The sequence below is a fragment of the Poecilia latipinna genome, unplaced genomic scaffold (genome assembly GCF_001443285.1).
Source record: "Poecilia latipinna isolate Pla-1442-1.1 unplaced genomic scaffold, P_latipinna-1.0 Scaffold5124, whole genome shotgun sequence".
Taxonomy (NCBI): domain Eukaryota; kingdom Metazoa; phylum Chordata; class Actinopteri; order Cyprinodontiformes; family Poeciliidae; genus Poecilia; species Poecilia latipinna.
In genome coordinates, this window is record NW_015117740.1 from 11,286 (window position 1) to 25,789 (window position 14,504).

The following is a 14,504-nucleotide window of genomic DNA, read 5'->3' on the forward strand; positions in this document are numbered from 1 at the left end:
ATCAAATAAAGTTATGTCAGTATTATCACAACATTTCAACTGTTACAATGAAAACTATTGTTGTCTGCAACTGGTACAAAAAACAATTGACCCCGTTGTCATCATCTCACTGAAAAAGGTACAGGATGTCACAAGGGAACTTTGAACTACATCTAAAGCTGTGCTGGGCTGACTTTATTAAGCCGACATTTAAATGGTCTCAGATCGACAAGGAGAAAACCTCTGCTGACCAAAAGGTTTACAAAGGTCTGTCCAAAATTTCCAAACCAATATCTACATGATCCGTAGGGCCTTTGAGAAAATATCATCTGTGGAATTACAAGAGTACAGAAGACTATTAAATATTTGCTTTCAGCCATTTAATTTAGTTTTCTTTAAACAAAGTGTTTTGCATGTAGTTTTTATTCTCCGCCACTAGGTGGCTGCTCGATCCCGTTGATACACAGTTCTGAACATTGTGTAGTTCAGACATTGTTTACTAGGCCGTCTCAGCTGTGTGTGTTCATTGGAAGTGAGTAATACTGTCGGTACTTGACCTTTGTTTTTTTAAATGCCTAGGAGTGATGATGGGCCTTTTTGGGTGTGTGACACATTTCCCAAACTGTCTCAACTCTGTGTTGTAACTGTGTCACTTGCAGTGACATCTTCTGGATTTAAAAAGTCATTGCCGGTTTATTTATCTTTGTAGAAACCAAACACAAACTCGCATGTATTCCCCCACTGGCACTGAGATATTTGTATGGAGGAACATAAGTACCTAATTATCAACAGTGATGTAAATGTCATTGGCGGTTAAAGAAAGTGATGATTGACAACTAATGACACTAAGGTGGGTAGAACCTGGTATGGCTCTAAAGGTTCACCTATTCATATTATAGTTGGTTCAGGTTGGTTTGGTAAAGCTTTTCCATCAATAAATAAAAATCACATGAAAAGTAAAATTTTTATTGACTACAACTGTAATTTCTACTCAGATCAATTCAAGCTTTATTGACAGACTTAAATTCATTTATACACAGATTAAAACAAACCATGGGAACCATAATGCCCCCTCAGAGATTTACATTTATAATTGTAAAATTAAGAAAAATCTGGAATTGCATCAATTCAAACATTTTTATGCTTTTCTGAAGGACTTGTTGCATCAAGATACATTTTCTTTTTCCATTTATACCTTTTATGCTTTTGTTAGCAAAACTCTTTCCTGCAGAGACGCTGACGTCTCAGAGTGACGTTCATGTAATGTGGAAGAAAGTTTTGCTGGATCATTTCAACTTAATTATAATCTACAACGGATTAGCGAATCAAACTGAAAAACACTAACCATGGTCAGTGTCTGGTCAGTAGTTTTAAGCCATTCAAATGATCACATCGATGTTTTTTCAGACTTGATGCAGAAGAAAACCACTAAAAGTAGTTGTGTGGCTGCCTCCAAAAACATGTGTGTCTGGATGCAGCTGGACGTAGACCTGGTCTCCCTGCTGCAGCTCCACGAAGGCAGCATTGCCTCCGTTATCAGCCCCATCATTCAGTGTCTTGTGATCAGAGCTCTCCAGAACATGCTCATTGTTCTTCATGAGGAGCAGACGCACTTTATGTCCTCCACCAGCATGATAGAAGAAGGAGAAGTAGTACATGCCTCCAACAGGCGCAACAAAGATACCTGTGGAAAAGTTGAGTCAAATAAATTCTGTTGCTTTGTGAAAAACTCTGACTTTATATTGAACCATGTTCCAAAAACATAAATTAAACTCCAGATTTTATATTACATACTGAAATAGTGCTGGGTGATATGGAAAAACATCATGTATCATGATTTGGACACATTTTAGTAGATTTTGAGCTATTCTCAAAAAAATCTGACAAAATATAATTGCTTGCTTTTTTCCTACTGTATTTAAGTGACATATGACTTCACTGTCACAAATTAGATAAATACATTTTAGTGGAGCAATACATTTGTATCATACATCTTATATTTAATGATACTATTGATTTGTTTCACTCTACAGATGAATAGTTTTATTGTAAAGAATAGCAGAGAACAGAAGGATAAAGGCGAATCTAAGTCAATTACAGGGTCGACATTCAAAGTGTTAAAGAGCCGCTTTTATTAACTTCAGTCATCATGGCTTAACATGGACATGAAAAATAAGACTATTAATAAATGCTCCTTAAAAACACAGAAATGCTTAATCCTTTTTATATGTCATACTTAGAACAGCAAATTAAATGTAGTTTTTATTGAAAAGAACAAATCGACTTACCTGTGTTCTGGTTGTAGGCGTTGCCCAAATTCGTTATTACTCTTGTATAGATTAAGGTTCTGGGTGTGCTAAAGGGTCCAATGGCTGCATTCCCAAGTATACCAGCACTGAAAACCACCTTCAATGCTTCTAGATAAAATATAAATGAAAAATGGTTTGATCAGTTTCATAAACATCAGTGAAACTGCTAAACCAGAATAAAAAAAATTATTTACCTTTCTGTTTAAGCACCAGAACGTGGCTTTCAGTCTCTTTCAGCTTTGTTTCCAAGGTTTTTCCTTTCTCTTTAAGCACCACAACATGTCTTTCGGAGTCATTCAGCTTTGTTTCCAAGGCTTCACCTTTCTGTTTAAGCACCAGAACCCGACTTTCAGTCTCTTTCAGATTGGTTTCCACAGATTCTAGTTTAGCTTTCATGGCTGCAAACTCTTTGAGGAACTTGCACATATCAGGAAAGCATGACCCGGTTTCAGTAGTGACTTCTGTTTCAGGTAAACCTTCCTGGCCCAAAGTTAAACCACAGAAGCTCAGTAACAACCACAGTGTGAAATTCATCCTGGTTCTCTAATGCTCCATCCAACTTGATGCTGTTTCTATGATTCTTCAGGATTAATAGTTAACATGTTGCGTTTGCTCTGTTTGCCTTTTCAGTGCTTTTGAGGTGTTGAAATATCGCTTGTAAATCAGTGTTAGTACTAAGCTTTCATAGTTAGTAGACATAGAAATGCACATAATCATAATGAAGAAAATTGTATGCTTCAATTAATAGTAAAATCCAGAATGTAACTTAAAGTACACAGTAAAGGGTTTATAAAGATAAAGCTGTCTGTTGTACAACAATGTTTGATTTTACTATGATTGAATATTAAAATGTTTAATAGGTAATCATTAACAAAGTCAGTCATTTTGATCAATATTACCAAGTCTGGACAGCGCCTGATTATCAGGAAATTAATAGCCAAGCAAGTTTTAATCTCTCAGGTATTGTTTTATAAATACCAGTGTAGTGATGTGTGTTATTTTAGAACAATAGATTATTAGCAAAACATACAGAATAAAAACAAACAACTTTTCAACTAGAAGTTCAAAGATACCGATCCTTGAAGACTGGCGTCGAAGACACTTGTCCATAGAAATAATACTTTTCAAAAGCTCCACATTTCTGTTTAAAATTGTCTTGATCTCGTTTGCGTTGGAGAGGAGCTGCACAACTCGGATCCAGGATGAGGAAGTTTACTACTCAAACTGTGATCAGGATCAAACAACATACACAGTAAAAATGCCAGTGTTGAATTAACACCCAAGAGTGTCTATATGTGTCCAAGTCAGGAGGTGTTAAAGTAACACTTTTGAAAGTGTTAAAAGATTGACACCCATTTTTTTTTTTTTTTTTTGTTAAATTAACATTGGTCTATAATACTGAAATGGGTTTAAGAAAAGTTATAATAAATTCAAATGAGTGTCAAGGACCCAGTGAACACAGAGAACAACAGGGGAGTTCAAATACACACAGGAACAATAAGGGAACTCGACACAGCCGGGTACAATCGAAGTAAGATGTGACAACGCAGAGACTAATTAACCAATAAACGGTAAAATATGACACAAGAGGACCGAATTAAACAACCTATACTAGAAAATCATAATCCTCACAAATATATCCTTAAGGTGACTTTGGCTGGCATCATGCTTGATGTTCCTCAGCATCACACGGTCGGTGATGCTGCCATTAAAATGCTTTCTGTGACCCTTTGCTCTCATTGTAAAATCTTTTGCCAAATTGTTCAAAACAAAGAAGCTTAAGCCATATGTTTAGGTTAAGGACTGCATGGGATGAGGCATTATTTGTTTGTTTTTGCTTTGTTTCATGGTTTTATCCAGTGCCCCCATGAAAAACTAACTGGTAATTTTGGTCTAAACAGCCACTGTTGCAGGTCATAATCCTGATGTCATCCATTCATCGTTTGTCTATGTCGTTTATTCTATAATCTTGATGCGCATACCTTTATTTATTATAGTTTTGCTTACTTTGAGGATTTACATATAAGTAAGTTTTTTTTTTAAATGTGCAAAAGATTCAGGCCAGTGAAGTATTAGATGTTGGCCTTCAGCACATCTGTATTGTTGGGTCTGGTTTCTCTCATCCTCCTCTCACGAGGGTCTTCAAATAATGAGTTCATCAGCAGGACTCTGGAGAACGTGACTTTTTAGTGAGGAGGTAATTCAGCCATTGAATTCAGATGTGTTGAACCAGGGAGACATTTGAAAGTTTCAGAAAACCAGACCTGAATCCCTGAACTTCAGGACCCCTGCTCCAGACAGAACACTGTAGATTCTCTATGGGGCTTCGGTCAAACATGTACAGTAACATCACGGTCAATGAACCGACTCTTGATTCCTTTGGCATCACAACAGAAAGGTTCAAATTTCAGCTGGAACAAACATCAGAAAACTTTATTTTCATCTGAAAAAAAGGACTTTGTACCACAGAGCAACAACCTGGTTCTTTTCCACTTAGAACCAGGTGAGACACTTCTGACGCCTGCCTGACTCACAATCTCCTAGCCTTTCTAACAGTCCCTCTTCAGCACGTCATAACCACCATGCTTCTCTATGATGCCGTTTACAACAGTTCTTTGGAGCGTTGGACTGAGATGATGAGCCATAGTGATATTATGTTGTCCTCTGTGGGGAACACAACATATAGTAGACAAGAAAAAGACAAACAATCTGATCAGGAAGGGACGGACCCCCCAGGGAGCTTGGGGAAAAATGTTTCTTTTGTGTTCCTTCGCAATATACCTTCTACAATATTTGCTGGTCTATTTTGTATACAGACCCAAATGTCAATTTCAAATTTCAAATATGTACACATTAAAGAGCCTCAGAGAAATCGTGTTTATTCTTAACTCTTTGGTGCAAATAAATAAATAAATAAATAAAAAATAGATTGAAAATCAATTTATACACTGCAGGTTTATGCCTGTTTGTGTAAGGTTGAGATGGCAATCAAAACTGTCAGACGATTTTATTACTCCATGGTAATAATTCAGAAACAGTCCAAATAGTTTGGATGCATTATTTCTTTCTTTCCTACTTGTGGAAAGTTTCTGTCTGTATCATAGATCTGTGGTGCATTTCTATCCTAAAGAAAAAGATATAAAATTTCCAGATATTTCACAACAAGATATTAACATACATGGGCATTTTCTTTTACATAACCTTATATTAAAGCAGAAAATATGACCGCCACCATAAGAAAGGCTTGCAGTATTCAATTATGCCGCATGAACTAATCAGTTCATTGTTGCGAGGGAACGCAAAACAGAGAAAAAAGTCCTCCATCTCGTCTAGGGAGTTCTGGAGGAAGGCAGGCGCCACATGCAAGTCACTCACAGGTGCATGTGAGAATGGGCTGTACATAAAGTGATCATTAACAACACCTCACACCACTTAATGCTTTGGTCAATTTACTGTTGATGTTTCCTACCATGACTTTAAATAAAATTATATTTAATCCAACTCCAACTTTATTAACAGACTGAAGTCCACAATTACACATATAGAAAACTATAATGTTCCTGGAGACTTAAAAGTATCATTTCAAAAAGCATAAGCCAGTCATTTCTAAGGAAAATATATAATGAAGCTACGTAAAAGGAGTTGCTATTTTGGAGTTGCTATTTTGGAGGGGGCCGGGGGGGGAGGCTACTCAGTAAGTTATATTCATACAATGTCAACAAAACTTAAAGTAGGTTGCTAAGAGTTTTTTTTTTGTATCTATGCAAAATATTCTTAGACTGTGGAAGAGTTTGAGGATAACGAAGCGACTGTGGACATTTGGTGCTGAGTCTTGTGTTGGTTCTGTTGGACTGGACAGGGAAATACAAGCTTAGTTCTTGACTGAATTGTAAAGTTTAGTGGAATGACGGAGATCGTCTGCGATTAGTGGGAAAAGCTGAGCTTCATGTTTTTTTGGTGTGTTTTTATATTTTCAGTTTCCTCTTTGCAAAATACAGAATTTTAGATGTTAGAGATCAGAACAGCAAGTTCAGCAGGAAGCCATGAACTTTATTCTTTATCAACAGCGCCTCCTTCTGGATGATTAAATCAAAATTCGACATTGTGAATGCACATGCAAGAACACCATTGTGTTGTTCATCAAATAAACTTGACTTTAATGAATTCCAAACAGACTTGTTCTTCAGAATTTGTTAAATTACAAATACTTCTGACTCCTAAAGACTGGTTTTGTTCGTTAAAATGCATTTAAAAAATGCATTTTATATTGATTTAGACCAGCTTTATTTTCCTGATCTTAAGCACAGAAGCCTTAAAAATGCAACACCAAGATAGAAAACCACAATCAGATCATTTACATATTCTTCTAATAAAAAAATGTTGTATGCATTCTTTTATTGTCTCAACCATACTTTTAAAATATCAGAACTGCGACTGAAAATCAGAGTGGTTTATTGCAGAAATTATTCAAAGATGAATATTAATATAGTAAATTTTGTTTGGAAACAAGAAATTTCTCAAAAAGCTTATATGTTAAGGGTGTATAGTAGCAAAACATAGTGTATTTCAGAGCGGACGCAGAAGAACACCACTGAAAGTGGTGGTGCGAGCGTTCTGCCAGACATGACTGTTCGCACCCATCCTCATGTACACTTGGTCTCCTTGCTGCAGTTGCAGGAAAGCTGCATTGCCTCCATTATCAGCCGTATCTGCTGATGTTTTGTGGTCAAAGGCGGTCACAACTTGCTCGTTGTTCTTCCAAAGGACTAGATTCACAATTTGTGATCCTACAGCATGATAAAAGAAGGTGAAGTAGTATATGCCTGGAACTGGTGCAGCAAAGATACCTGGGAAAAACAAGATTTAGGTTTAATAAATATTACAAAACATGATTCAGTCTTTTTATATAAACTCATTTGCATTGGCCTAGGCTGTTCATCCACTGGATTGGCTAGCGTTAGGCTGGCAACTAGCATAGGCTGGTCACCCATTACTTGTTCTTTTTCTTAAAAAATAGTTGGTAATATATCTCTAAGTGTCATACATTGCATGCATTGATATGTTCTTGAGACAGTTTACTGTAACACAGAGTGACATCTTGCATAATTGGTGTCACAAATTGAAGCCATCTGCTGAAACGGAAGCCAGCTTCCTCAGCTGCGTACTATGCAGCATGTTTATGCTTGATGTCATGTTTTACAGTAAACTGTCAAAAGAACAGATGTCAATGCATGTAATTAATAATGATAACAGATATAATATGCCAACTATTTTTCTTGATAACATTTTCTTTAAAGTAAGAAGTGCAAGTCTCAGGTGACCAACATAGTCAAGTTAGCCTACCCAGTGCTAATGTTAGCTTTTCTCTGCTAATGGACAGAAGAGGAAGTAAGAAAACTATTGAGTGACCAGCCTAGGCATGCTAGTCACTAGCCTCTTCAAAGCTAGCAGAATCTCCTTCTCATTTGACAGTGGCAGCCGTTCAGTTATCGGTGCCCTCCTGTTAAAAGTTTGACCAGTAGCTAGCTTCAGAACGAATTTAGCCTCCTGCAGAGGGGTGTTCTATAGTCTTAATTTTGGCAGTAATATGGTGTCATAAAATCTTGCCTCTTTGAAATCAAAATTGCAAAAAGGTGACACGTGTATGTTTTACTTGAAAGAGGAGGAGGGAGAATTGCAACAGTAGGTTTCTGAATCTGTAGCTGTCCCCTAATGTCCCTTCACCCCTCTGACCTTTAGTTAGGTCTGCAGGAGGAGAGTTAACCCCCTACTCTAGTGACTGATACTACAGGTATTCTAATCTAGAAATATATAATTTAAATAATGTAATAACTCACCTGTGTGCTGATTGTAGGCATTGCCCACATTGATTATTACTCTGCTGTAGACTATGGTTGTGGCTGTGCTGAAGGGTCCAAAAGATTCACTGCCATCTGTTGTAGCACTAAATACTATGTTGGATGCTTCTAAATAAAAATATAAGACAATATCTGTAAACTTTTCCATTTATTTTGTAATATATGTCTTTAAAATGTCCAAAAGCAGACTTTACCTTTCTTCTTCAGTTCTAGAACCTGGTTTTCAGTCTCATTCTGCCTCGTTTCCATGGCTTCTTGTTTCTCTTTTATAGCCCCAACCTCTTTGAGAAATTTAGACATATCAGCAAAGCATGTCCCAGCTCCAGTAGCACCTTCTGTTTGGTAAAACATGTGAGGTAAAACCTCCTGGGCCAAAGTTACACCACAGAAACACAGTAACAACCACAGTGTGAAAGCCATCCTGGTTCTCTAATGCTGCCTCTAGTTCTCTGACTGACTGGATGCTGTTTGGTGTTTTTATAAAGCTTCAGGATATCTTGTTAATGGTTAACTGCAGAGAAAAAACATGTTTACTCTGTTTGCTTTTTCAGTACTGTTGTGGTGTTGAAAGTTTTCATAAAGTTTTCATAGATAGATAAAGCGTATACGGAGATGCACATGAAAATATCATGCAAAGTAACAATCATAATGAATAAAATGTTTTATCTAAATCAATAATTAAAATAATTTTGCATAGTTTGAATTAGACAGAAGGATAAAGTTATGACACCACACCCCAAATTTCAAAAGGATTCATAAATATAAAACTATTTCTGTGTAACAATAGGCTTGATTTTGCTATGATTAACTATTGAAGTGTCAAAGGTAACAAAGTCAGTCATTTTGATCAATATTACCAAGCTTTGACACCGTCAGAACATTAATAACCAAGCAGCTTTTTATCTCTGTCAAGATTTGTTTTATGAATACCGGTGTAGTGAGGTGTGATATTACAGAATAATAGTTAAACGGTTTAGAATAAAAAAATGAACAACTTCTCTAATGTACACAAGCAGAAGTTCCAGAACGTTGGTCCTTGAAAACTGACGTTGAAGAGCTCCAGTAAAGAGTATCTGTAGTAACAAAACTATTCAGAAGTCCAACATTTCTGCTTAAAATTTCCCATTGATTTTATGTTAAATTAAGTTTTTTTACTCATTGAATTCTGGGTTTTCATTATCTGTAAGACATAATAATCAAAATTTAAATAATTAAAGACATTAAATATTTCCCTCTGTGTGTTAAAACTGAGTTTTAGTTTTTGAAATAACTCACAGAAAAGTTTTACTTCATATTCAATTAATTTTAGATATACCTCTAAACATACAACCATGCTTGTTCCTGAAACTCTTTTTTTTCCCTTCTTTTTACAGGAAATGTTCCACTAAAGGTCATTTATCTGATTTACTTCTGTGTTTGACCAAGTTACTCAATTGTGGGATGATAGCTGCTCAAAGTTTGTTTCTGCACAAACATACTTTGTGCAGAAACAAACAAAGTATGTTTGACACCAATTTTTTTAGATTTGGGTAACATGGGGGGCTGGTTGACCTTTGAACTTTCAGTAATATATTCAAAGCCATACCAGCCAAAATTTAATCATTTTCGGTAACATTTTATTTGAAGGGTTGAGCATAAGACTGACATGATGCTGTCATAAACATGACATAACATCTGTTATGAACATGAAGTCTTTATGAATGTTTATGACTGTTGTCATAAAGTGTCATACGGTAAATAATGACACTTTTAATGCAAAGTTGCTCTAAAAGTTGTTTTAAAAGTCAATTAAAAGTGCATTACTTTGCATTAAAGTATCTTTTTTTTTACAAAATAATTCAAAGTTGGCACTGTTAATGGACTTTCAACGCAACTTTTAGAGCAACTTTGCAGTTGTGAATGACACTTCATGACAACAGTCAGACATTCATAAAGACTCCTTCATGTTCCTAACTGATGTTATGTCATGTTCATCACAGTGTCATGTCAGTCTTATGCACACCCTGTCAAATAAAGTGTTACTAATTTTTCACTGTATGCAACAAATGGCCTGACACCGGGAATCGAACCCAGGACAATTACATTTTGGACTGTAACCTCTCCACATGATGCGCATGCTGAGTGTCTCCTGAGGGATATTTAAACTTGTAGTACAAACAAATTAATAACTAAGAAAATCAAAGAAAACTAACTGGTTACATATCCAATCACATCTTTTTGCAGACAAGGCAACACCTGTAACTGAGAACCATGGGGAAATAACTTGCGTTTCCTCAAACATCAAATGAGCTCTGTGTGTCCTTTCTCGGCGCACACCCAACGGCTTTCTCCCATTGACTTAGATTCTTCAGGCTCATATGCTGTCGCGAAAGTCTCCAATAAGAAAATAAAGTGGCTGAGTTGGCAACAGTCTTCCGCCTCCATCTGGCCATTAAATACGTCACGCCACACAGTGTCCTTCCACCGTTAAAAATAGTCCATTGTTTTTAGGATAGAATTATAATATATAACCCATCGTTGCAGTATGAGTCACTTTAATCCATCCTCGACACTTTAAAATATTATACATATTTTCATACTCAAATTAAAGTGTTAAGTGTTTATTTGATGAACCTTGGGTTTGAGAAAGTAACATAACTTCTATACTCTCAAATGTCTTGTACATATTGTAGTACTGATACTGACTTTGCTTCCAAGTTCTCACTCCAACTATAAAAGTCTTTCATGTTTCTTGAAGTGCTGACCTAAATGAACACCAGTTTGCTCAGCTCTTGGAAATATGACAATTATTAACACAACCTGCAAGTATAAGTTTATCTTCCACCAACTCAAACATTTAAGTGAGATTTCTTTGACTTGAAGAGAAGAAGTCAGTAGACACACGTGGCTCGAAGGTTGTACAGCGTACGCCCTAGTTACATTTCCCGTCAGAAGCTGTATGATCAGATTAAATGATCAATACAGATTGTTAAAAATTAACAGCTGATTGATAAATACATGGAACGTAATGAAGACGAAGTCAACAAAAACCTGCAAAACTACTGATACTGTCAAAAAGTTTCTATTTACTGTTCTGTTTCCTCGACCTTGACTCTACCAGAGGGCTTACGGGAATGCAGCAAAAACCACTGATGACCTTTCCAAAGTGCTCTTGGGACCTTATAGCCTGTTGTAAACTGATGATGCAGTTGTCCTGAGTTTTAATCAAATATATGCCTGCTATTCCTTGTGAATGTAAAAGTTTTATACATCATCTATGTGGTAGCTTGAAAAGGCATTCACAGACTTGAGCTGTTTCACATTTAGTGACATTACAAAACATCCTCTAGTAAATACTTTGTAGAGCATCTCCATTTCACCTGAGATTAAGACTTGAAAGGCGAATGAACTCAAAGCCTTACTGATTTAAGTCGACATAATTTTTCAAGGATGATCACAGATTCTTGACCTGAGAATTCTCATCCATAGATATTTGATTTAAATTATTCCTTTGTAGCTCTGCTCTTTCAGTGAGATCCTCCTTCTTCAAACATAAAAAAAATAATCAGTTTACGGCTGCTGCCAGGTCTCAACCTCTCTTTTTTTCATTGACTCTCAACAGCATGTGCGGGAAAGGGTGGGTTGGTCAGTGACCTGTTCAAACTATCCAGAGGAAAAAAAAAAGTAAAAAAATCAAACGTTTGTTTGTGGTTGCAACTGAAGTTTCAACAGCTGCAGCCTTCACCCCTCTCACACTAACAGATTTTTATGCTGTTGGCTTAATGCGCCTATTGCAGAGTACCGCAGACTCTCCCCTGCTGGGAACCTGGAGTAAAATCAGGCAAAACATTTGTGTAGCTTTAAATGAGACTGTAAAAAATACACTGTAAAAAAGAAAAAATGTCTGTTGTTGTGGGCCACACACATTACATTCAATGTAATGTGTGTGGATTTGTGCACTTAGACTGACAATACTGTGGAGTTCAGGGAGCCCAGAGCCTCTGCTCAACTGCAGGATTGCAGAGTTAAAAATAACAAGCAACAGCTGTTGCTGGTGATGCTGCAGCATCAAGCAGAAATACAAACTGGAGAACTCTGTGTTGACATGACAAACAACAGTAACTGCATTAACTGAAAACCCTACTGTTAACACAACAACATCATGAAAAACCGTCTCATGCCTCGCTGTCCTACGCCTACTATGTATTTGGCTGCTATGTTAATGGTTAGCATAAAATTATATATAATCCCACATGCGTCATTTAATAAAGTACTCTCAAAATGGCGTCAGCTGTAGGAGTTCGCCCTGCAATCGGTGCATCACTAATTAGATTCCTGTCTTTCATTTGAGATTTCAATTTGATATATAGAGGGCATTATAAATAAATCGATTATTAAGAAACCAAAATATCACACCAGCATCCTATTCTTTGTAAAAACTGCTTTTGCAGCCTGGTTTACGGTTTTACATCATTGATATAAATATCAGCAATATTTGTAATCTTGGTCGATTAGTACCATTAATCTGAGGGTACTTAACTGCTGGTAATACAACTTTTTTTAAATGAATTTTACAAGATTTTCACAAGAAATTTCTGTGTTAAATATTACATGAAGTTTATGTTTCTTGAGTCACTGTAATTCCATTCTTTTTCTATGGCAGTATAATGCTGCAGATGCTACAGTCAGTCTGTAACCGTTGATATTTCACAATTTTTCACCATATATTTTACAAAATTTCTTTTTACAGTGTAGTTCTGCACATAGATTACCTGCACAATAGTTGTGTGTGCATGTATAGTCTCCAAGGCATGGCAATTTTATTTATGTAGCACAGTTCAGCAACAAAGCAACTTAAAGATCTGTTGTTGTATCAACCTTCCAGACCACTCAGGTCTTCTGGTTCTGGTTCTGGTTCTGCTCTGAATCCCCAGAACCAGAACCAAACATGGAGAAGCAGCGCTCACCTTCCAGAAAACCGAAGCGTTCCTTTAAAGCTGCGGAATGTAACTTTTATAAAGAATATGCTTTTTTATTGTGTTTTATACTTATTAATTAAAACTATCACAATGTCGTGACAGTTTAATGAGACAGATAAGCTGTGGAAAAAAATCGAGCTCCTCCTGGAGCTGTTATGACCATCTGAAGAAATGAAGAGCTGCTGATTCGTCCCCACCAAAAACGACCAATCCAAACAAGGAGGCGGGTCTTATCGTTGTCAATCAACCTCATGTACTCGTTGCTCAGTGTGCTAATGGTAAAGAAACAACTTAACGTTACAGGAAAACCTTTTATCTTCCGTCCTACTAACGAGTTTTAGCATGCATAATGCTAATGTTAGCTGCAGCGTAGCAGCGACCAAGGGGGAGGGTGAAAGGGTGATTGACAGCCCTAAGACCCGCCTCCAGACTTTGATTGGTTGTTTCTAGTTAGCACTAAGAAAAGGCAGAGATCGATGTTTTTCACAGATTATCCGTCTCATACCGCTCTGCCATGTCGGAATGACAGCTTCAACAAATTATTATTTTTTTTAAAGTTACATAGTGCAGCTAAAAACTGTTTGATTAATAATAACTGGAACATGGATTAATTTTAGTCTTTTTTCTTTTCTGTCTTGCTGTGATGATGATTTTTCAGGATTTTGATGATGACGTAAGAATGTTTGTCGCCTCTTTTTTTATATAATTTAAATCACTTTAATGTATCGTGGTGGTAAACCGTTCAACGATTTATAAACTAACAGAAGTATTTTAAAGTTCATTCTCTGAGCTACAGCCAGGGAGCCAGTGGATTAGAGCATTTAACCTGGGTCACCTGTTTAGATGCAAAGTCTGTCGATTTGATACATGGAGCGTTTGATATGCATACAGCAGGTCAGCTACACGGTTATACATACAAGTTATCATTATGAAATAACCCATAAAGTCCCAAACTGCTTTCTGGGTGATATTTCAGCTTGTAGTGATGGCAAAGTCGCAACTCAGGAAATCAAGGAATATGACCTGTTTTCACAACCAGAACATTTTTTTGATCCTTGCATCATAACTGCAACAGTAAACAAATGACTGAGCTCTGTTTTATTTAGTTGTTGTTAAAAATTAACAGCTGATCTCCTCTACTGATAGTGAGGACCATATAAGGATCAGATTTGGAAACACGAGCTACACACGATCAAAATGAAGGTCAGCGTTTTGCTGCTGGTGGCGTTCTGCGGCTTCACTTTGGCCCAGGAAAGCCCAGACCTGACCCTGTCAGCCATGAGAGAGAAGCTGACGGAGCTCGAACAGCAAGTCCTCGAGCTGAACAAGAAAGGTAAATGTCTGGTGAGGAAACTGGCAAAGAGTAGAACAAATAAAGCAATGTTTTATTTTATCTTATT

General features: G+C 36.7%; 2 protein-coding genes across 4 annotated transcripts; both read right to left on the reverse strand.

Moving 5' to 3' along the window:
- Window positions 1-1,119: 1,119 nt before the first annotated feature.
- LOC106943308 (complement C1q-like protein 3) lies at window positions 1,120-2,847 on the reverse strand. 3 transcript variants are annotated; one of them, XM_015026618.1, is made up of 3 exons: window positions 2,609-2,847; window positions 2,268-2,396; window positions 1,120-1,663 (listed from the first exon to the last, which is right to left on the reverse strand). In XM_015026618.1, exons 1-3 carry the CDS (start codon window positions 2,820-2,822, stop codon window positions 1,383-1,385), a joined length of 624 nt encoding a protein of 207 aa, XP_014882104.1. In that variant the 5' UTR covers window positions 2,823-2,847; the 3' UTR covers window positions 1,120-1,382. The 3 variants fall into 3 exon arrangements, with proteins under 3 accessions (XP_014882104.1, XP_014882103.1, XP_014882102.1); XM_015026617.1 differs by having other exon boundaries at window positions 2,268-2,393; window positions 2,483-2,847; XM_015026616.1 differs by having other exon boundaries at window positions 2,483-2,847.
- A 3,841-nt stretch (window positions 2,848-6,688) lies between these two features.
- Window positions 6,689-8,610, reverse strand: LOC106943310 (cerebellin-1-like). Its single transcript, XM_015026619.1, has 3 exons — window positions 8,341-8,610; window positions 8,126-8,254; window positions 6,689-7,135 (listed from the first exon to the last, which is right to left on the reverse strand). Exons 1-3 carry the CDS (start codon window positions 8,564-8,566, stop codon window positions 6,855-6,857), a joined length of 636 nt encoding a protein of 211 aa, XP_014882105.1. The 5' UTR covers window positions 8,567-8,610; the 3' UTR covers window positions 6,689-6,854.
- Window positions 8,611-14,504: the final 5,894 nt, after the last annotated feature.

Coding starts and splice junctions, on each gene's coding strand:
- LOC106943308 (XM_015026616.1), bottom strand. CDS start 2,822: ATGAATTTCACACTGTGGTTGTTACTGAGCTTCTGTGGTTTAACTTTG. Junction 2,397..2,482: donor TCTGGTGCTTAAACAGAAAG/GTAAATAATTTT, acceptor TATTTTATCTAG/AAGCATTGAAGGTGGTTTTC. Junction 1,664..2,267: donor CGCCTACAACCAGAACACAG/GTAAGTCGATTT, acceptor ACTTTTCCACAG/GTATCTTTGTTGCGCCTGTT.
- LOC106943310 (XM_015026619.1), bottom strand. CDS start 8,566: ATGGCTTTCACACTGTGGTTGTTACTGTGTTTCTGTGGTGTAACTTTG. Junction 8,255..8,340: donor TCTAGAACTGAAGAAGAAAG/GTAAAGTCTGCT, acceptor ATTTTTATTTAG/AAGCATCCAACATAGTATTT. Junction 7,136..8,125: donor TGCCTACAATCAGCACACAG/GTGAGTTATTAC, acceptor TGTTTTTCCCAG/GTATCTTTGCTGCACCAGTT.